This window comes from Falco biarmicus, chromosome 2, assembly GCF_023638135.1.
Source record: "Falco biarmicus isolate bFalBia1 chromosome 2, bFalBia1.pri, whole genome shotgun sequence".
Classification (NCBI taxonomy): Eukaryota; Metazoa; Chordata; class Aves; order Falconiformes; family Falconidae; genus Falco; species Falco biarmicus.
In genome coordinates, this window is record NC_079289.1 from 12,881,254 (window position 1) to 12,904,955 (window position 23,702).

General features: G+C 42.7%; 1 protein-coding gene across 6 annotated transcripts in view; it reads right to left on the reverse strand.

Annotated features, from left to right (window-relative positions):
• MTMR2 (myotubularin related protein 2) overlaps positions 1-23,702 on the reverse strand; it is a 65,920-nt gene that overhangs the window by 19,691 nt on the left and 22,527 nt on the right. For 4 of the 6 annotated variants that reach the window (XM_056327745.1, XM_056327748.1, XM_056327746.1 and 1 more), the window contains 6 exons: positions 22,709-22,814; positions 7,221-7,296; positions 4,240-4,334; positions 3,952-4,062; positions 1,801-1,902; positions 1,033-1,116 (listed from right to left, as the gene is read on the reverse strand). In XM_056327745.1, the coding sequence (XP_056183720.1) occupies positions 1,033-1,116; positions 1,801-1,902; positions 3,952-4,062; positions 4,240-4,334; positions 7,221-7,296; positions 22,709-22,814 (574 nt within the window). Of the gene's footprint in view, positions 1-1,032; positions 1,117-1,800; positions 1,903-3,951; positions 4,063-4,239; positions 4,335-7,220; positions 7,297-9,662; positions 9,682-14,787; positions 14,997-22,708; positions 22,815-23,702 lie in introns of those variants that run through there. The other 2 variants (XM_056327749.1, XM_056327750.1) reach the window with 2 other exon arrangements.

Here is a 23,702-nt window from a genome sequence, read left to right on the forward strand (position 1 = left end):
ATCTTAGACAGCTATTTTAGGAGGGAACAAATCACCCCCAACGGTGAAGCACTCTCTCCCCATCTGTTAATGACAGGCCTAGGTAACCAATTTAGAAGGCATGCCCAGCTTTTATGAGACTTGAGCTAGAAAAAAAAATCCTTTCTTCAGGTTTTGGATGCCAGGAATCAGATGAACAACGAGGCCAGGATACAGGTCTGGTTTTGTTTTGGTTTGGTTTATGGGAAAGACCCAAATAATTCTTTAAATTCTTAAAATTCCTTAATTTTACAAAGAAAACTTTGTTTTATCCTGGCAGATCTGGATGAGACAGAAGTTTACTGTATTCAGTGCAAATGTGGCACCAAATTGTGCTGTTTCCTCTACATGAGAATTTTATGACAAGAGTGATTTCATTATAAAAACCTAAATTCTCCCATCTTTTCCCCCCGGGAAGGATCACTCAAGTTTTTACCACAGTACTCCTAACTGACAGCCTGCCACTTCACGACCATTAATACCTTTGACAGTGCACTCTTGGCACACTACAAACTGTTCTAAGCTACGGTTAATCACAACACACTCTAGGTTGATCCTTAGGCCAATTCCCCAAGAAAATGAAGGCATTCTACATTTGATTTTTTTCTTTCCAAGTTCTGTTTAAGACAGGAAAGAATGAAAAGAATTAAAACTGATACAAGCAAGATCTGAGGTGTGAAACTCAACAGTTGGGTGCCTGCACCTGCAAAATGCATCCTCCACTTCTCACTGCCGCAGTGGCTGATGAGTAAGCCAGACCAATGGGGCTTTTTACCAAAGCCTAAAGTCAGCTCTCCGCAGCCTGAGTAATCTCCACCAGTGGATGCTACTATCTTTAAAGCTGTACTGCTGTCATCAATCACTGCGGTGTGGAGAACAATGTTCTAACCCAGCCTGCATGACATGTGTCAGCAGGATCACTCTCTACTCCATGCGACCTGTAATTGTATTACTGCACAGAGCCTTACTTCTGAAGAGCAGAGATGATGAGGAAGGACATGGCACAATACACACCTGTCTTCTGTACTCCCAAGTGGGGTCATACACCTTCCACCCATTCTCTGGGAAAACTTCTTTGTACTCAAATGCAAAAAGTGGCTGAAAGAAAGAAAATTTACCATTAAGAGCCCACTCCGAGCCCATTTCCAGGATGCAACTCATGAACGGTCCTTCTTTTTTCCCATTATTGCACTGCTTTTCTTTTAGGGCTTTGTGAAAAAGATTAACACACTCACTGTAGCAGGTAATTAGTACAACAATGTATTTTCCTCTATACCCCTGATCTTGCTTGTCGATTGTGTAGTACTTCATGGACAAAAGTAGTTTATTATTAAAGAGAGAAAGAAAAGACTAATTGGGCAACAAGGCTGTTACATATTAAGAACTAGATCCTTTCACCCAGTATTTGAAGCAACAATTGCAGTGCCATAACACGACACAGCAGAACTGCATTCCAGATTTGGGGCAATGCAGTCAACAATTAGCTGTAAACCTCTGATGGATGTCACTGTGCTTTGAGTATTTTCCCTCTGTTACAAGGATGTATCAGTAAGTCATTCTCCATGCATGAAGGAATCCAGCCCCAAGGTAGTAGACTTTTCCTGGTTTTGACACAACCTGAACTCCTACAGAAGTCATTCTAGAACAGATTTGAAAACCAGCATTTCTCCTCCTTCAACAAAATCCACTCTATGTGAACACTGTACCAAGTAGATGAGACTGAACAAAACAGCTTACTGCCACTCTGTGCCTTTTGGTAAAAACTGAAAAGAAAATACTTACCAGATTATTTGAAACTGGAAAAGCATATTTCATTAGGTTCTCAAATATGGACCGTCTAGTTCTCCCTTCAGGCTTATGAGCAAACCGCAAGTTCCGAATATCCTACCAAAAAAAAAAAAAAAGAGGGAAATCAAATTGCAGATTTCTGAACCGCTTCAATACCCAAAGAAAAATCAAAAGCCAGCATTAAAAATAGGGTCACATCATGATGCTCTTTCATATTGTACTTTGAACACTGTTGTATTGTAACTCTGGGCTTGGTTCAGTGGTCATCTGCAGCCTCCAACAAAGCCTGCCACAACTGCAGAGGAGCAGAGGGAGTGCACAGGTGCACCTGATCACAGCATCTTGCCTTCCTGTGAAGATCTCTACCTGCCGAAAGTCTAGGGGAGAGCCCTGCTCAGGAACAAGCTAACTGATCGGCAGGGCTTTGTGAGACAGACCTCCTAGCTCTTACTGGGCTCTCACACTGAGCTGTGCCAGAAGACAGCTGGGAGGGACTGCCTCACAAAGTACCTCCACAGAGCTACTGCAAGTAGGGAGCCCAAGTCCGGCCAGTTTGGTGCAAAGCAACCAGTGCCATCTTCCTTTAAAGCTTCCATCTCTCAGAGCACTCAAGCACGTCTTGAAATGGAGAACTCCTGCACTTTGCACAGCAGCACAGTTTCCACACAAAGTGGTAACCCAGGACCTCCTTTGCTCGTCTACAAATTCAAATTCAGAAACTAAATAAAGCATCTCTAAGATGCCAAGATTTTCCAGGCAAGCCTACAACTCAAACACTTGTAGTAAACAGTTTAAAAGCCACTAGCAGGAAATGAGCTATCAAGTTCAAGCATACGAATATGGTACAGCAACTCAAAGAGTATGAGATAAACAGCCGAAGACTCAGCTTTCTCACAAATCTAAGGTAATTGGTCTTAGACAGAGAACATTTCAGGACACATGCTGTACCTGTACTACTCCGTTATTGCACTAAACTGCTCTGCATATCCTGGGCCAAGCAGGCTGGCACATGGAGAGATATATATACATGCTGTATAGGTCCAAGATACCCATTGTACAGTTTGCGCCTGTGCTTCCCACCCAGGGAAACAACATAATTCACTCCAAACCTGACCACGTGTGCAAATGTGCACACAGGCAAAACGGCTGAGGACTAGGAATCCAGATCAAAACAGGCAATAAATTAGCTTGCCAGCACAAGCACCCCTACGTTAGCCAGGGAGGATCATGACTGCAATAGGACGAGGGAGCAGCCAGATGATTTGGTATAAGTTATATCAACTGCTCTTGACTCAGCACGCCCACAGCATGACAGTCTGCCTGGCTTCCCGGTGCCTCAGAATCACAGCAGCAACCACAGCCAGTCTGGGACCCCTTTTCATTCCTTCACCTACCCTTGTCCAGCAACGGGCATCCCTTCGGCCTTGAGGGGGCTCTGACAAGAGCTCGAAGCAGCCCAAGACCTACAAGGTCAGCTCTCACCAGGTGGCCACCAAGGGAAGCAGAGGGGTTGTGCCCTGGTGAACGGCCAAGGTACGGATTTAGGACTGGACATGGTGGCTTTATCTGCTTTGTGAGTCTACAGTAAGTAGACACGAAGAGGTGAATTATTTTTATTCAAGTTTACACTTCCAGTGATTCCAAGGGCTCTTGAGAGGCACATGTGAAATACGCACTGCCTGGAAAGAAATGCTAGAACAGCCTCGAGGAGGACGGAAGGCTACCTGCCAAGCCCTCACCACAGCAGCAGGTGGACATAAGCTATCGATTCAGGGGGACACGTGCCTCTTTCTTGCTGTTGAAATGCAACTGAGCGAAAGGCATCCTGTATCCCACAATGACAGGAGTCTCCCTAGAATAGCCTGGTGGGCAACCGTGAGAATCCTTTAGTGGGATGCAGGCCTAGGTTTCGACTGTAAAGAAAAGACATTACCTAGCACAAAGCCTGCATAAAGGTTTGGATCTCATCTCGAGTGAGTGGAGCTAAAGAATCCTGAAAATTGCTTTTAAAATCAGATGGGTCTTGAAGCGTGTGAACTCACACTGACTGAAATGTTTTACAGAACATCCTACAATACCACAAAGAAAACCTTTTAAAATATATGTTCCCCTTCCCCTATTGTAAAATAAGAGATAAAAGTTTACCTTGCATACAATTTCCAGCCCATATGAATTCTCACCGCGACTGGAAGCACCTCCAATTTTCTCCACTCTGTTGATTACACCTAAAGATGCATCTAGGACAAAAGGAGGGTCCTGTAGACAGTTGAAATTTGTGAGTTTAAAAAGTGGAGGGGGGGAAATCCCCAGCTCCTGCTCCCTTATGCCTATATTCCCAAACATATAGCTATGATTCACACAGAATTACTCTCAAAGAACACCTAGGTCTAAAGACTGAATAGCCAACAAAAGCAGATGATTTGAAAAGCTTACCCGTTCCATGCTTTTAAAATACAGCCTATAATTGGTGACGGTAAGGGTTCCTCTGATTGCTCCAGTGAAGGGACAGATGTAAGTAACATCCTTAGCTTAACAAAAAGAAGAAAAAAAAAAAAAGAAAAAAAAGTTGTTAATTTAATGGTTAATTTATGGGAGCAAAATTACGACAACAACAATAATTGGGGGCTCTACTTTTCAGACCATGAAATGAAAACAAACTTCATCTGGGGTTCTAGTGTAGAACTAACATGCAAGTTTCAGTTCTGTGGAGAAGGTAAGAGTTTGGGTATAAATCGAACACCAGGTAAGTGCCATCACCTAGAATCCTCCATCTGCACATAACTGCTACCCCTGTAAAAAAGCCAGTATTTGGCTGCAAACTGTTTACTCTTACTGAGCAATGCATTGCCAGTCCGTGAGAACACCATGCATGAAAAGAGATGATCACCGCCTGGATGCATCCGTTTGAAGCTGACAACAACCTGCATAAAAGCTAAGGATCATCCGCAAGCTGGTTTGTGCCACCAAGGACAGGAAAAAGCAGTCCTCCTACTGGGGCTTTTAGGATGCTTGGGTCCTTCTGCACACCATCAGCCCCAGGATGCAAAGACCCTCAGTGCTAAAAGCCAGCGGAGCTACAGCAATTTCCAGCAGCCACGAATCTGTACAGCACTCAGCTGCTGGTAATTTTAAGTCTGAAGTCAGCGATCAAGTTACTCTGCAACAATTATTTTTGAGTCTGAGTGATGGTGACTCAAAACAGTCCCCCTTCCTAAAAGGCCTCAAACATTTCTCCCTTGTTCCAGCAAAAGGCAAGAGGTGCTGCTGGTTTTCCACAGCAAACACCTCCCCTAACTGCCCTTCTGTTTTACATCAATTAAAAATGCCAACATTTAAGCCGTTCCCCCCCACCCATTATGTCTTTTGTCACTGAAGCCATTGGCCAGCTGTGCCATGGTAATGGTTTATGCTATCACCAACAAGTAATGACACCCCTCAAACACTCAAAAGATGCTTTCAGCAGGAGACCCACTGATCAGAGCTGCCAGATACATGAAAGAACTCTCCGGACCATCTCAATAACCTCAAGCCTCCAAACCCTATGGGATCCATTTAGCAAGGGCTGTGTGAAGTCAGGAGGACACAGCTTGCCTCCCGCCCAGGTGGCAGCCACCATGCACATGAGGTCCTGAATTTCTTCTACATTTATCCCATGAGATTTAGCCTGGAGGGAGGGAGGAAGAGAGACTGCCTTACTCTAGGGCACTGGCAATTCACATAACTAAACCATCCTCATGTCAGCTCTGCTTCTGCATAGTCTTCACTGACTCTCAAGATCTGGATATGGGGAAGGATCCTTACAATATCAGGAGTGACTAATGCAGAGCAAAATATGTGGCACAGAATTTTTAGTTAAAAATAAATAAAAGAATATATATATATGCATGCTAGCAATTTCATTATTTATTTCTTTTAACTTACATGCATTTGTTTGAAGGACAATTAAACACAAAATGCTTCTAGCCAGTTCTAATTGAACCAAGTGTTTAATTATTGGCCAATTATTAATCACTTCTTTTCAAAGACTAGTTTGACAGAGGTTTCAAAGCAGACTCATGAAGCATACTAAGGGTGAGGGCAGCCTGCCTGGTTTTTCCACTGGAGTTCCCATTATTCACAATGCAATTTCAAAATGTTAAAAAAAACCACCAAAGCCAACAAAATCTACTAATAAGAGAAGTCTGCATTTACGTCTGAAAAAGAACAGAACTTCTGGATAAAGGGAAAAGGTGCTAGAAAAATGTTTTCCAGGTAAGAAATCCCAGGCACAATCTCAAACACTGACCTTGCCAGCTTGTAAGCCACATCACCTTGCACATTTGCATTTTATTAGCTTGGTTTCCTAAGGAAACAATTTTACTTAATTACACCGCACATATACACATGTACCTACAACGTGGCTTGTCTGACCTTAACCCTGCCATGGCTGTATGATTTCAGCAGTCTCTATCAGATAAATAGGGATCTCCAAGGCATTAAAATGCTTCACTGTTTGTGAGAACGGATGCCAGCTACAACAGAGGTTGTACTAGTGCTACCACTGAGGGAAAGTCTAATAAGCTCAGTCTTTCGTAGATATAAGAGAATCCATATGGGAGAAAGATACTGGAAACCAGGATTTGCTAATTCCCCTGCTTATGGAATTCCTGTCTTTTACAGGGCCAATCTTACCCTAGATTATTGGGTTGGCTGAAATAATTCTTCTTCCCTTCCCTGTAAAATACAAAGAGAATGGTATTTGCCTTTCTTGACACTTTTAACAGGAAATTATTATTGCTGATGAATAATAAAGATTTCCTTTCTGCTGCCTTTAACTTCTTGCTGGACCAGGCAGCTGCTGTCTGGGCTACTCCAAAAGCCACCCAGTCTTACAGACTTACATGGCTCATCACATCATTTGTCAACAGATAAAACGCTGGTAACTCTGATCTCTTAAACCGTTCCCCAGGAACCCTTCAAAACACAGCCTTGCTGTTTGAGCTAACCGTGCCTGTGGAGTGAGTTACATGTCAGTCTGCACTACACGGTTGGAGCACGAGTTCAGAGTCCTTAGGAAAGGAGTAGAGAAAAGGAATGAGCATTGAGGTGGGGTGGGGGTTTTTGTCTTTTGTTGTTGTTGTTGGGTGCAGGTTTTTGGTGACTTATTTTCAGGTTTGGTTTGTTGGTTTTTTTTTATTTTTAGGACTGAAGTTGCACTCTCCCGTATCACTTTAAGAAGGCAGCAACATATTAAACTACTGAATGCAAAATCTTTCAGAGAAAATTAATCAAGAGGCTTACTCAAACTTTCAGACTGGAGTGCATCAGCAAACCTGATGCATGTCACAATGTCTGGATGAAGAAAAAGAAATACTGCATAAATAAATGGATATTCTTTTTGTCAGTAAACAATAAGGAATTTCCTCTTCACATACCCATGTCTTTAATGGTTTCCCCTGGTAGCAAAGGGGGCTCCTCCATTTCAGCCAATTTATTGGTCTCTCTCAGGACCTAGGCAAAAGATAGAAGTAGAAAAAGAAATTCTTTACTTTTTCATAAACCAAGAACTTTACGCTTACCTGCAACAGGTCACAATATAAAGGACAACAAATATTCAAAGATCTTGAGGTACTGCCTAGTGTCTCAGCCTCTGAAAAGTCAACACAAAGCATGTCAGAGACCTCGGTGCCATCCTCGAGCATACTGCTGGACTATGCAGAAGTGTTTGAAGTGGGGATGTCTGCGATGGAGAAGCTGTGCAAAGCAGGCTCTGTGCTTTGGCAGCACACTTCACAGGTCCCTTTATATGTATAGGAGGTACAGTTTCAATATTTTTTGTTGGTTTTTTTGGCTGCCAAATGACCCCTCCTCCACTTTCCCTTGGGTTAAAGTTATACCACAGGGCATTACTTTTCACAGTAACAGCTGTATTTACACAAGGGTTTTCACAAGAACAGCTGTTATCACAAGCAGATGGGACATTTAAGGAAAGCATGGATGTAACTATGAAAGCATAACCTGAGGTCTAACCCTATGATAAGAACTATGGGAGAAGAGCATATATAAGTGACCAAAATTAAAGCTAAGTCTGTGTGGCCAAACGCAGACAGGTTTAATCGTATTGCCCATGCCTCAAACTGGCCAGATGACCACAACCACAGCAGCACACCATTTGCTCAATCTAGCAACACAGAGAGCAGGCAGGTTAGTCTAGACTCTGCCTCGTGCTGTAGCAACCACAAGACTTTGGGTTTAAAGTTGGCATGCATCCCACCTGGTGGAGACAGGCAGAGAGAGCTCATGACTGCTCACAACTGAATGTGCAGACTCGCCCAAAATGCATTCTTTAGCTTAATGTGAGGAAAGAGAAAAAATTGTTTTAATTTGACATCAGGAAATCCCTGCAAAGAAAATTCAAAGACATGCCTGAAGTGGCACTCTAGAACCTGACACATCTGTGGTCAACTTTCAAGTAGGATCAAGCCAGAGGGAGAGCCTCAGGGAAGAAAGTTTCTCTAAACTATGCAGAAAAAAAAAAAAAAAAAAAAAAGAAAAAGAAAGAAAACAAAACCCAAAGAAACCCCACACCACAATAAAAGCACGTTCCAGCATCTTCACACAACAGGCTGACGTATAGATGAAAAGATTAACAAGATCAAAGCCTTCTTGAGAACAAGATGTACATGTTAAAAAATGCATTCAAAAGACTTCTTAAAGAAAATAATAAAAGCAAATACAATCCTGGCTTCCTAACAGGAACCCCACAACTGCACTCACTTAGGCCAGCTCTTACTGGGGAGGCTGCCAGAGCAACCAGGCTGGCATCTACAGGATGGGTGAAGGGAGGCTGCCACTGACAGAACTCACACTGGTAGCAACCTGCAGGAAAGCTTCTCCTCCCCCATGTCCGCAATACCATTAGAAGAAAGGTTTTGCTGCCGTAACTAGAAGAAATCTGTGCTGAGGACTTCATGTCAGCACAGCTGTGTTGGCCAAAGATCACACACCTCATCAAAGCCCTGGCTGATGGCCTCCCTGACAAAAGCCTGTGATGTAGACCCGCTCTTAACTCCTGTGTGTCCATTTTTACGCTTGAGTAACAGCCTTGAAATTGGCAGGATAACATCTGGATCATGCCAAATGAGAGGGAGGCTTGTGGCTCATTAGTCTGTAAGCAGTGGTCATCTTTGTGGCCTTTTATCTTGGAAGGACATTAGTAAAAACACACTCTGCATTCAGGACACTCTCACAACGCTGTTGAGAAGGTCCGTTCCCAAATGGGCAGCAGCTGCTGCTAGGATCACTCCGGTCAACAGCTGGGCTCACTGCTCTCCTGAAGATGTCAGTGGCAGCACAGCCAGCGGTAAACATTTGGGGAACTGGGTTATATCTTAAGCCAAAACCAGTATGAGGTAAGATACATAGAAAGCATTCAGTATGACAAAGCACTGCTGAGATCGCTAGGTGGGCAGTGCTCGGGTGGGTTTTAGACACTGTACTTCAGGTAGGGGTGAGAAGAAGGGAAAAGGCAAGCAGTATGCAAGATTAAGACCTCCATGTCAACACCATTTTGTAAAGACGAGGCTGAAAGCTTTTTTTAAAAGCTGGCTCTTCTAAGTCTAATAAAATCCATCTGCTCACTCGTGCTTTCTGAAATGTGGAGTCCCCAGGATCAAAGGGTCAGCAATTCAAACCTGCGCTCACTCCAACCCAGGCCAGTGGACAGATGGCCTCCTGGAAGCACAGCACTTCAAGGCTGACAGCTTCTTCCCCCTTGCCGTCCCCACCACCATCGTTTTGGGGGGTTTTTTTGGTATAGAGTCAAGGACTACACTCACTTTCACCACCCTTCAACTGACCTCAGTCACACGACCTACCTCAGGTAACACAGCACCAACTGCCTCCAGGGTGATTTCAAAGTTGGCCCAAGTATATCACCCCTGGATAACAGTCATCCTTCCAAGAGGATCAGACAGAAGTGGTCAGAAAGTGCAGGACAAACACTTCTCTGGTGTGCCGGTCTTTGCAGCATCTGCCCAGCTCTAGACCTTGAATAAGTCCTCCTAGCTGGAACGTGAACACTTGAAACCTGTCCTGGCAGAAACTGAGAAGTGAAGAGTAGGCATTTTCCCAAAAGCCACCTCCATCAACGGCTCCTTAAAATTGATTCGGGGAAATGCAATCTGCGTGCAGCTGACAGCGCAGGCAGCAGGCACAGAAGACATCTGGGGCAGTGCTGAAGGACAGCGGGTGGCAGGAGGGAGGAAAAGTGGGCGGATAAAGAAAGAGGAGTTTTGGAAACAGATGAAGGAGGAAGAATGGGATGCGACAATTGCACATGGAACTCTGGGAAGACGCTAACAACACAGGTGGACCCTCTGCCCCTTCTATGACTAAGGAGATGACATGAAAAGCCCTTCCATCCCACTGCCATCCTCCCCTCCCCAGTCCAATCCAAAAATGGTTCATTAAACTGTGAGAAAAAATCTTTTTTTGTGCATTAACCTATTTTCAAGACTCTAAAAATAAAACTCCTAGGCCCAGATTTAGCCCTCTGCAAATCCTGCAAAATGAAATTAAGAGCTCCAGTGAGGCAAGGAGGCAGGCAGGGGAGCCAGGGACACGACTGCGGCAGCCTGGCTGCAGAAGAGTGACGGCTGGCTACCGATGCGTTAACACTACTGAGGCAAGTACCATATGGATACATCACTGTAACTGAGATGTTCCACCTCTGTGTGCCTCAGGTTTTTAAATTGTTCAGTGTGAACATAAACAATGAGAGCTTAGAGATCTGCAACGAAGGTCACAGCCAGAGCTGGGCAGAGTCTGCATTACCGAGGAACAGGACCATCTTGAGGTAGAGCCACACACTGTCTGTGTCTGTCACAACCATCACTAAGATGGTTTCTGCAATAAACAAATATAACCACCAAAAATCAGTAGACTGCCTCACCTCTGAGCTAAACAAGGCCTCCATAACCTTTCCCCCACAAAAATGCTATGCTTGGTTAACTGAATCTCTTGGGGAACAAAGAGTTTAGTCAACAGAATAACCTTTATTTCTGTCTTTTTTTACCGAGTAACATCATCTACCCATTCCTCCCATCAGCAGCTCTCCCTCTAGATAAAACAGCTCTCTGGGATGCTGAGCACAGGAGTACCTTAGCACCTAAGCACAAGTCCTGCCTCAGCTCAGAGCGGGTGTGAGGACTTCATGCCACCACCTACCTTTGTTCTCTGCTCAAGCAGCAGCTTGGCAGAACAAACCCACGCTTGCTACATTTAACAACTGCTTCTCTTACTCCAAGATCCCACCTTTTGTTAGCTCCAGCCCACTTACCCATGGCTGAAGGTGCAGAGCTCTCTCATGTCCTCCCACCTATAGCACCCAAGGCAGAGAAACCCCGATGTGGTACTGTAGTCACAAACTCCAGATCTCAGCAACAAAACAATCATCTCCTTCGCTTGCACGTACGGGGTCAGGGAAAGAGGTTTAAAACCTGCTGAAAAGGTAAGACTGCTCCCTGCCTCATCCCTTACCTCTTCATACTGTGATGCAGTGTCCTGCAGTTCTGCCAAGCCTCTCCGAGCATTTGACACAACTGCCTCCTAACACAGCAGCCAGCACGCTGCTCCAAAAATCCCTCTCCTGACTGACGTCCCCGCACGACTCATGCACACAGCTCATCCCAAGTGGCTACAGCCAACTGGGGGTGGTACAGAGTTACGCTGCACCCTAACGCTGAGCACAGGGTCCCAGAGGAACACTGCTCCCAAAGGACCAGAGATAGCACGCAAAACTCTATATTCAGGGTTTGCTTTTGCCCGTGAATGAAACAACTGATAGGCTTTCCTCTGGTATTGCCTGTGAGGTGTGTGCCTGCCAGCGGAGCTGCACAGCCAGGATGACAGCACACATCCTGCGCTGGCTGAGGCCGAGCCAGGACCGCCGCCTCCTCCCCGACCTGCCACTGCTGTCAGTGCTCCCACAGCTAGCTCAGCCAAGGTACTTGCGTTCACTTAAGGGCTTTCTTAATGGATGCTTTTCCATAACCTGGATCATTTTCCCAGGACTGGCTTAGGGTGTGACTCCACCAGTGAAGGTGTGTAAACCCAGGGCGAGGGAGGGAGAGCAGCCGGGACCGACTAAGGACAGTAACTCTGCCCCGGACACCAACATCTGCAGCACAAGCCACCAGAAAACAAACCTGAGGTCCCTCCTAGCCATTTTTCGGCCACTCTCCTACCTTCTCCTGAATATGTGAGCCCTGAAACCCACAGACAACAGCCAGGTTTTCCGGCTTCACACAGCTTAAGGGGAGACTACAGGTTTGTGTTACTGAATCGCTGTGCAACAGCTTTCCCAAGTCTGTATAGCTTCTTCTGTCCTGAATCACAATCAAAATGAACAAAAAGAATCTTTTTTGGCTTAGATAAAATTAAAATGTACCTTTTTCTGACATTCTCCCCTCTGAGTTAATTTCTCCTTGGTAACCTCCTACACACTCCAAATCATTTTGCACATTTTGAACAGGTTTGTTACGCAGAAAGCCACAGCACTGGTGTGACATGTCCGACCTGACACCACGACCACCCCGCCCCTGCATCATTCCTTTCCCCAAAACCATGCCTGCCCCATCCATTGAAAAGACAAGCTCTCCAAGCTCAGAGCTGCTTTTGTTCCAGCTGTGCACTGTCCTGTTCTGTGTTTCCCACAGCAGTAAGCTGGTCTTTTAACCGGTCCCTTGACATAAACATATATAACCTGGCTGTACAGACAAACATTATGCACACATAAAATCCCTTTGCATCTGCAGCCCCTGAACTCTCAGGTTTGGCACGTCTACCTCGTGAGCATGCCCTGGTCAGCAGCAACAGGCAGGATATACGCTGGGAGGAGAAGAATGTGCGTATTGTACATATGCGTGTGCAAGAATATACGCATAGAATTAGCAGATTTTAAAAATACGTAACTTTCAAATTATGTGTGACACGTGGATTTGAAACTCAACAGCCAAGTGAAAGGATTTATCTCCTACAGGAAAATATTTGTCTAATACTTCACATTTTAATGGATTACCTGGAAATATTCTGCTTGTAGTTAATATATCTAAACTTTCCTTCCCCCTTCTTTTTTCTATATGTCTTTCTCTCAAGGACTGGCACGATTAAATGCCCTCCTGAATCACTAGCGCTCTTGCGGCTCTGCAGGCAGGGTAGTCGGTAAAATGCAAGAATATCTGTTTCATCTAAAACTAGAGATCTACAGCTGAGCTAGTCACCTTAGGTGCTCTGTACAGCCAGTGGAAAGCAGGAAACCTAAGATATTCACCTTCAGGATCAGTGTCTTTCTTCCTACCAAAGGCTGAGAACTAGGGTCGGTAACTCCAAAGCAGACCTGGTAGGGCAAATCCCATCGCTGGTGCTTCACTGCAGCCAGTGCAGCAATGCCCAGTCTCCTGGCCATCCCAAGAAACTCTGCAGTCACAACCTGTACTTGCAGAGAAATTCAAACTTACTTTGTGTAGAGAGGCAGCATGGATTAAGCCAGGCCAGGTGGAAAAACTGCATGAACTTCATTAAAACAGGTATGACTCCAAAGTCTGTAGGGTAGGTCTTATTAGCTGAATTACCAGAGGCAGCTTTTGGGTCACAGGTGGCTCCTTTCTGCTGTCTCAGAGGACCACGTGAGGGAATATCCATATAGGAAAATATATGAATCCACATAGGATTATTTATACATACTTTTATTTTTAATTAATTTTCTTTGCAAAGCATACACACTTATGTAACCAACCTTTTTCTCCTTTCAAATGCCTTTTGGTGTCTCAGACCATGCCCACCTGTTCCTTCCCCTGAATTTCCCTCCCACTCCAACTCTTTCCTATTTCATGGCTGTTGCCATAAAAGTCAATCAAGAAAGGACAGTGCCACTATGGCAGGTGTATCAAGATTTATCATTACCCTGATGATGGTATAAAAACCTCTGAAACAAAACAGATACAGAAGCCCTTTCCATTCACCTCAGAAAAAAAAACAACCCACAGACGTCTAATTCTGTTCAGTTGAGGTTAACAGAAGCTGCAGAACTGATGTGAGTATGTGCAGAATCGAGCCCCTTATGCTTACTTAGGATAATTTTTCATAGGTGCATTGGTTTCTTCTCTAAATGAAACATTTCTTACAACAGGGAAAAGAACACATTTTTTCTAGCATTTTGCTGCTAAGATGCTTCTGTCTTCTCAATACTCAATTAGAAAGACCACCAAACAGCAGCCATGCTTACTTAACAAATCCTCCTGTAGACTGCAAACACTAGACTACTTCACAGAGATTTTCAGCTGCCATTTATGTCTATTTCAAGTGTGCTTTGAGAAGATTTATGTGCTATGTAGTCTACTGGAAATGCAATAAAAGATAAATCAAGCAAGTAAATGGTCTTTATTGATTATTTTTGAATCATTAAGAATACCACAGCAGAATGACTACAGGAAAGAACAGCAGTGTCTCTGCATGACTGAGGCACGGGCACTTTTCTGAGGATTATGATCAGATGAGTAGAAAAACTGCGTTAGAGGCATTCACAGCCGCAAGATATTAATTGCAGGAAAATGCTTTGTGCCTCATTCTTTTGAGATATTAGAAGTTCAAAGGGGAAGAGACAAAACATCATGGACACATGGATCATTTCAGAATAGTACGCAGATCCAAATATACTGTCCAAAGACCACATCAAGCCCATTCAGCTCCTAAGAGAGCATTCAGCCAAAGAAGGCTTCCTAGCTTGGTTAAAAAACAACACAAGGGGCATTTAAGTTATCAATATAATGTTCTGTTGACACCACCTATTACACTAAGACAATAATCACATACGATGTACACTGCAACTGCCTTTTAATTATGCTTTCCTGACACAACTAAAAAATCCAAACTGATCTCTACCTACCATACACAGTTTGAGAAAGTATAAAAAGGCTTGAGAAATCACTTTTGTTTACTTACCACTGTCTTGAAAATCTTTAAAAAGAAGCTGAAGATTAGCGTGTTTAAGAAAAAAAGAATAGTCACCAGGGTAACATAAAGGGACTCCTCTGCAGGAGGAAGCAGCCACCATGCAGTGTTTCCCTAGGGTTTTCTGCTTTGTTTTTTCCACTATGTACTTCTCCACTCAGACGCGAGTGTCCAGTGATGAAGAACAGCCTCTCTGGGCTGGTGAATCTCCTGGGCCCTCACTGCACAAGTACAACGCAAGGCTCAGAAGCTCAAAGGAACACATTGTTGAGGGCCAGTCGTTCAACCACGGCTGGCTTGTCTCTTCAAGTTTGTATGGCTTGGTGCCTCAAGACAATTCTCTCATTAGGCTCCAACAGAAAGTCATCACTGACTCAACATAGCAATGCTCCCTGGCACAGAAGGTTGCAGATATTATCTATTCAGATAAGTCCAACATTATTTAATACAGAATCGTCTTCATTGCCAAGGGTTCCACATACATCTCAAATGAAAACAGCTCTGTTCTCTTCTGGCTGCTCAAAAACTTTGGACGGCACATTAGCCCAACTCTATCCTTCCTTTATTTTACTTTGTCTTGTTTAGCAATCAACTTACATGGGAAAACAGACTAAAATTTTCAAGGAAAGCATTAAACTAGTGCATTGACATTCGTACCATCAGTCTTAACTAACAGAAAAACACCAAAGAGAGAGTTATAAATTCTAACAACTAAATCAAGTCACAGAAAACTATCTCTGTTATAAACTCCAAAGTTAAATTCTTTGGAAGCGATATATAAGGATTCAAGATACAAGTAGTTACATATTTACAGTAAGTAAACAATCATACAGAGGGGAACAAAGATGTTTCATTTCATGCAAAAACATCTACAGAAAATCAAATATTGGCAGGTACTGCACACAGTCACAAATCCACGTGTCCTTCTAAATACCATGCTTGTTCGTTCCTGCCCAATCTGTGCTTCAATCTACAAAACTATACCTATAGGGGAGGAAAAAAAAAGGGGGGGCTGGGGAGCCACCTCTTACCCATTTTTACTCAGCAAAAAGAGAATTTTTGCACTTAGTAGCTAGGAGAAATACAGCAGTCAATTAGGAAGAGCTGAAAATATTTTTGAGGAACATATGAAGACCATTTACTTATTCTCCTTAGTTTTCCATTCCTAATAGACGGCAATCGTAAATGCTTCCAGAGGTTTCTTTCACTGTACTTGACTTCGTATTCAGACATTCAGGTATCTATACATAAGAAAAATTCGCAACACTTGCTGTCTTTGCTCTCTTCCAACCAAATGAGCACTTAGGGAGTATTATTTCCATGTAAAGGAGACAGCAAACTGACTGCATCTGGCTTTTCCCTCCATCTAATTTGCATGAAATCAATATTTTGCAATGCAGAGGTTGGCTACTCTGAGTTTTTGTTTCCTTGAAAGAAGGAGGTGCAGAAAAGGACTTACTGGGAGAGGTGCAGGGAGGAGACCAAGATTTTCCATCTTTTAGGACAGTTTAAAAAGAAAAAGATTGTAATTCTCATGAAATATACAGCATTTACAGTCATGGAAACTGGAGTCCTAGAAAAACATGTCAACAGGAGGGGCTAAATTCCAGTCACTCACAGGGATGTCCTGGAATGACCACATTATGGACAAGAGCACCATTCATTCTCCAGAACTAGTCCTTTGTGCCTTTGTTCATTGACAGCTTAATGCTCCAAAGAAGAAAGCAAGCCTGCCTCCCAGACACACACACGCAACTCGTATAGCCAAAATCAGAATTTTGAGATAGTTAAAACACTGGTTCCCATACGATTTTCCCACTTCTCCTCTGCTGCTCTTTAAGTCCCTCTACTTTATACCTTTGATAAAGCATCACCTGTTCTTGGATTTGGCCCCAATTTCATCCCTGTGTTCAAAGGAACCTGTGGAAACACTACATGCAGATCAGGTAAGGTCGACTTCTGCCTGCATAACTTGTACTCCTGTATACTCACAAAATAGTGAGGTGCACCTTCATGCGAAAATATAACTGAGCCCAAAGCGATGATGCAGAGAAACACATATGCTCAAATCTTCACACAATGACAGTAAAATGATGAACTGTTTATTTAATTTCACTGCTGTATCACCAGTTCACCTCTAGCCAAGTCTTTTGTGACCACAGGTCAATTATCTTCACCATCTGGTGGCTTGTGCAATATGGTCTGTAATTTAATAGCAGTCACAGTCCAGCGCACTGGGAAGGAAAGCTCACACAAGACATCTTCGCATTTGCTATAAACTAGTCTTACAGGCAGTCCCATGCAGAGTCAAGAGCCAGTCTGAAACAGGAATACTTATCCCCATACATCATTAACAAGGGATGGAGCCGACTAGCAGGGCAGAGAGTCTTCAACCACCCTGGAGGTGCTTAGGCAGTGTTTTTTCACAATTTAGTGCTTCCAAGCTAGTATTATTCACTAACTGAAAAGCAAACCTAAAAAACATTGCTTAAATGAGTGCTCAAATTTTAAAAAGTTATGCCGCTCTCTAAACCCAGCTCTTGTTGAACATGTGTTACACATAACCAAAGCCTGACACACTTCCTGCGTTGGCAGGGAGATAGCAATGGAAAAGCTCACTGAGGCTAGTTTTAGTGATTTACAGCAAAGGATGGCGGGGGGGGAGGAGAATCACATCTTTCTTCAATATGTTTTTCTACTAACAATATACATGTTCTACATAAAACTAGTCTAAGCCACTTTGCACTAAAGCTAGAATGAAGTAACGCAAAGGTGGCAAAGTTGGTGACTGGCATCTCAGTTAATATTGCCCAGCATCACCTGAGGTACAGGATTTACCTCAATTTTACAGGTCTACAGCTGCAGAAATTACCCTGAACTCTCTCCACAGTCAGAGGAGAAACAAGTTTTCAAAAGAGACAAAACTGCACCGTTACTGAAACGCAGCTAAAAAGCTGGGATCCACTCTGAGAAATTAGTTGCTCCCCCTCAAATAACGTTCACAACATCCTGCAGCAAGGACTTCTCTGTCTCTGCTACATGATGTTCTCACCTAGCATGGGCACTTCCCTAAAGTCAAGACAAATCAGATCATAAATGACCGATTTCTTTCCATCAACTGCAAAGGAACTGCAGCTGGCTAGCCTGAATGCAGACTTGCTCAAACGCATTTCACCCAGGAAACATAAGGAGACAGCAATAGCATCCATTTACTGTCTTGAAAGGAGAAGACTCCTTTGTATACCTTTTGTCATCTTATATCTTACAAAATAAACCACATGCTTACCTACACTCTCCAACCACACACACAATGGATAAGAAATTAAGGTTATGCAAGCAACTCTTTTTCCTCCCTTTTTTAACTTTCAAGTCCTGGGCATGCTGCAATAACATTCTTGCATCTCACCTATAAACCCATTGAAAATCCACTGATTCCTCGTATACGAAAGGAGAAAATTATTACGGAGGGAGCAAACAATCATGGAGGATAAGGCACATGCATGTACAGTATTCTGCTGGACCTCAGAGGAATATCAGGATTTGTGGCTTTTATTGTTGCCCTCAAAGGGGATAATGGTTTAGTGGTCACCAACGGCAATGTCAAGAACAAAGACCTCAACCACTTTTTCTGAAGGCTGTACAACTAAGCAGGTGACATATGGGTCTGTGGTACTGCTTTCCTCTGTCCACAGAACAGACTAGAAGCAAGAAGGAGCATAAGAAAGCCAACACAGGAGTTTCCATCCTCTGGTTCAGGCTTTTGCTGTTTACAATCCAAAACCAAACACAATGGTCCTTAACAAATTTTCAGGCAAAGGTACTGTTCTTAAGGGAAGTGGCAGCAGGTTCTGCTGGCTTCCCAACTGCAGATGGAAAGGATTTGACCCTTTTATGAGAGCTACTCCAAAGCTTTGAACACAGTGAACTTCAGGCATTATCCTATAAATCGACAGCTAACTCAAAGTGAAAGTCCCTGCTGATAAAAGCTAGAGCATTAGCAAGAAGACTTAAGTATTATAAAACGCACAGACATATCTGCCCATAAGCATAGGAGAAAAGACCACCTATAGGACTTAGGAACAAGAATCCCACTGTACTTTTAATAATCACCAAGTTCCCAGATCTGTAAGAGGTATTTATGTACTTTAATCCCTTTGGCAATGTTGGATCTAAGGTGTTTTTAAAACCTCATCCCAAATGACACAGAATCTATGAATTTCCAGCTCATTTTCACTTCCAACTACTTCAGTTCTGTTCTTGCCTGATCTATAACTTATGTTAAAACATATGGCAGTGTATTTGCTAAAAATTCCCTCAAAAAGTGCATTCCCTAAATCAATTCTAAACAGCTTCAGATTTGAGATCAGGAAGGGGGTGGAGGGGAGAACCTATTAGTGCTTTGTTGTTTTTCTGTTGGGGTTTGGGTTTTTTTCTTCCTTTTTTTCCTGTATGAAGCTAACTGAAACAGCCAAAAGTTATTTAGAGTTAGTTTATGAAGTGAAAATTCTATAAATTGTAGTGGAAAGGCAATTTAATCTTAGTGCCAGATATTGAAATGCTCAATATACATTTAAAAAACCCAACTTCATAAAGGCATATTATTAAATACTTTGCAGAAAGATTTAGGAAAAATACTGCACATGCATTCAGTAGGAATCCCCAGTGGTTGTCCCATTTACCTCATTACACACATGTGCGCACACACACAGAGTGTTAATTGCACTCCAAAAGAAAACTGCAGGCATAGACTGCAAGAAATTATATGGGTCCTTCCCCTGGTTCCCTCCTCCCAATGGACGCCTACCACTCTTCTAAAAATTCCCCACAGAAAAAAAGAGAGTGCTAATTGTAGCTATCTCTAAGTGTTTTTCCATCGTCACAGAAATTTAATTCCTAGATTTGAATCAATGCACATGCAGAGGCAGAGACCCAGCAGAGGTAGGAAAGATGATGAATCCATGCAGCAGTTCATTCTAGCAGGGAAAATTTAAATACACATCAAGAGCATAATCCCATTATTGGCAGATCCACTTCAAAATCTTCAAAAGCTTATTTTCAGCCTCTTAAAGCTAACTGATGGAACACCTTCCTGCGAGAACACCATGTAGCCCAAGCACTTGTCTCCCATTCCACAGTTACCACAAAACGCATTAGTTTCCACTTCAGGTCTTATTCTCTTACATTTTTCCAGGAACAATGTGGGACTTCTTTCTTTCCTCAGAAGTAATAAGCTTAGCTCAAATCACAGTGCTTGTTAAGACTTGGGAGTTCGTGCTGTCTTGTACCAATCAAAGCTGCACAAGACACTCAGGCGTGTAAGGAAAGGGCTAGAACAGAGAACACGCTCATGCCACTGTGTCAGTTAATAGTATGACCTCATCTGCAATATCAAAGGCAAGGACACATCTCAGAAAGATTAAAGGAAATAGTAACAACAATCAGGACCTTGAAAAATCTCTCACAGAACTGACTAGAACACCGGACAAAGAATGATATGCCCAGAGAGAGGACGTCTGTTCTCCTCAACTCAAGACCTGAAAGAAATCGGTGTTAGCTGATCACCACTCATAATGAATCTTCCATTTAGGAGCTAGCACCAGGCTCCAAGAGCAAGCCTGGGGATCAAACAGTAACGCACTAGCACCGACAGCAATTGATTTGAGGACAAGTTGTGGGACTGCAGTTGCACTGGCAGTACTAACACAAAAAGCTGTACACAGGTCACGGACAGATCTTCATCCCACCTCCAGGACTTGTTCTCTGGCTTCAAATACTCTCAGGAATGACGAGAGAAATGGTCAACACATTAATTCCTCTAGGAAAGAGTACTAGTGCAAACTGTTCCTTTCACCCTACACCCTATTACAAGTAGGACCAGAGGAAGGCATTTTCTCGAGGTCTGCTCACACTGACAAGCGGTCACCCAAGTGTAAAGGCAAGAACCAGCTTTATGCCTACACACAACCGTGTCGCAGCCACTCACACCACCTCTACAAGAGCAAGGTGAAACACAGCAGGCTTATGCCAAATTCAGGCCCCCCAACACTGATGCAGGTTAAAAGCGTGAAGTATTTTGCCATCAGAGGCATGTGCTCACTGTTAGCCTTGCAGTGCCTTTATTCTAAATAAGGAATTCCTTGCTTTACCATCCCTCCTTAATCACTATTCTAAAATGAAAGGAGAGCAGCATTTGTTCCAACCATGGCAGAATTTTAGTTTGCTTAGAAAAAAAAAAAGAGAAGGAGGGCAGGCTGTGAAGAAATCACTCTGCAAATTACAGGAACTGCAGCACAGCAAGGAAGTATGGGCTTCTAATGGCCTCCAGTAGACAATAAATAGGCATTTTCTCCCTGAAAAATCTATCATCTAAGTGAACATTCCTCTGCGGACATTGTTTTTGACTACTAGTGGGTACAGAGACCCTGTTGGCTGGGGAACCAGACAAGCCCAGGACAGCTGGAATCCCTGCCCAGACAGCTTACAATTCACACAGATAAGGTGACAAAAGGGGGAAAGAGTCACAAGATGCCATCAGGATTAAAAGGAAAGCATGTTGAATCAAATTAACCACCAGGGAGGAAAGACAACCTTGATTCTAGAAAAGAAATGTTGCTTCATTCTCTACTTCTAAATGTAATTGCCAAGTGTCAGAAAAATTGTGAAAAAGTAGTTGACTTGTGCATCAAAACTAGAAAAAGAAACCCACTTATGCAAACTTCAGTTAAAAAAAAAAGTTTGTGTAATTATTTTTTTCATAATACTATACAGTTACAGCTGTAGCAGTATTTGCAGTCTTAAGTATATCCACCGTATTTTCTCTATGCTGTAGTAACTGAAGACCCCAACTTCACAGGGGAAGAACTTCAGACATACTACAAACTTCTTTACCCAGGCATGTTCTGAAGAATTACTTCTTGTATCCACAGGTAAAAGGTGTAAACTACCATTAGATTACATATAAACTACTTTGAAAATTGATTAATTTTCAAACCTTAGCTTAATATTGGCTAATAAGCTGCCTTTAGAAAGAAACATTCATGTTCTTGCCACTTATGAACAAGTAGTTCTTTCTTTTATTAATTACAGACCACTGAGACAACACTCACCAGACAAAGAATTATCATCATTGTCAAAGGAATTAGTTTTGCATTTAAATGTTTTTATACAATTTTACTGTGTTTACATTTTACAAAGATGCTCAACCACAGCTGAGAAATGCCAAAAGTCATTACTAGAATGTATCAATACCAACAGTTTTATACTCAGGGATGTTTTTTAAAGCAAAGGTGTATCAGCAAACCCCTTGGTTTCGTAAAAGGAACGTACAGATAGCTTTCAAAACTCCTGTGCCACTGAACTAGAACTTTGAGTTCATAATTAATGAATCTAGTAACAGACTTAAAAGAGCCTTTTTTGGACTTTTTTATGTCAGAGCAATTTATTGTGACAGAATATTATTTTGATCAGCCTGGAGATAGCAATCTTTCTCTGAAAGAAGATACTTCCAAGGACTCTGTTTACAAACAAGCAGAAGTTCTCAAGATAGAACATCTATTATATACACACAACAGGAAAAAAAGGTATAAAACTGGCAGGTTGAAGATTTCACTTGCTTAAAACACTTAAAAGAAAATGGGAGTTCCTTTGAAAATTCATCTCCAAGTGTGGGTTGCAGAATCAGCTTTTTGAAGATTAAACAACTTTATAAAGAAGGAAATAATACGGTAGATATTAAACTTCAATTTCACCTGTTTGACTTTAGGTCCTTTCATGCTTTGGCTACATAAAATTTGGCATTAAACTGAAAGCTGACATCAGTTTACCACATCCAAACTCAGAGGAGAAAGAAATGTCTTCTGGAGGAGGCCACAATATATCAATTTTTTTCTTTTTTAAGACAAAACATACATACCCTTAAATCTGGAGAGAAGTTGTCTGCAGAGGTGGAGACAGAGTCGGATGATACAGCAGAAGCAGATTTGGTGTGAGCAGAATGGTCCGAGTGAGAAGTGGAAGCGCTGTGAAGAGAAACACCACAGTGTATCAACATCACACTCGGCAATGCTCAAAAGCCGACAAGTACGGCCACTTGCTTACAGCCAGCGTCAGGCATTTTTCACCATTTCCAACCTTTCCACTATCAGTTGTTCAGCCCTCAGCAGTGGTTTAAGAGAACTTGTTTTACTCGCTGGCCTCAGATTACCGAAGTGTACACGTTACCAAATCTCAGCTCAGACTGCGCCAACATTACCACGATCACAAGCTCGATCAGAAACTAAGGGCTTCCATTTCAGGCTTTCAGATGGGAGATATTAGTGCGCTGCAAGGGGATGAAAACAGACAGGCTCCTGAACGCATGCCAGCACAACTCCAACCACAGCTTTACAGTGGTGGAAGAAATTCAGAATAAAAACTCTTTCCATCACACACAACTTTCTTCCTTCAGGCATAAGCACAACCCTCAGGAGAATTAAAAAGACTCTCCCAGCATACCTCTCTGGTGATACAAAGTGCGATTTGTTAAATAACAAAGCAAAACAGCTATTTTCTTTTTCTATACAGTTTTCCTAGTATAGCTGTAAGCAATTAAAATAAGCTTACTTTACAGCAATTTTATGTCGCAACCTCTCCTAGAACCATAACTGCTTAAAATTAGCGTTTGATAATAATGCTCTTAAAACCCCAAAGACTGTAAAGAAAGATCCTCCGTGGTACAACGTTACTCCTTAAAGCCACCGTACAGCAGCAAATGCTGCCTGCACCAATTAATTCCCACATTCCTACCAACCCTAGAAAGGCTTTACCTGGGTGTAAAGACACTTTTAAGGATCAGCTATCAGGCTGAATACCAAAGCAGAATACCAGCAGGAGTATTACCATTACTACTTCTATTAATTAGACATGTG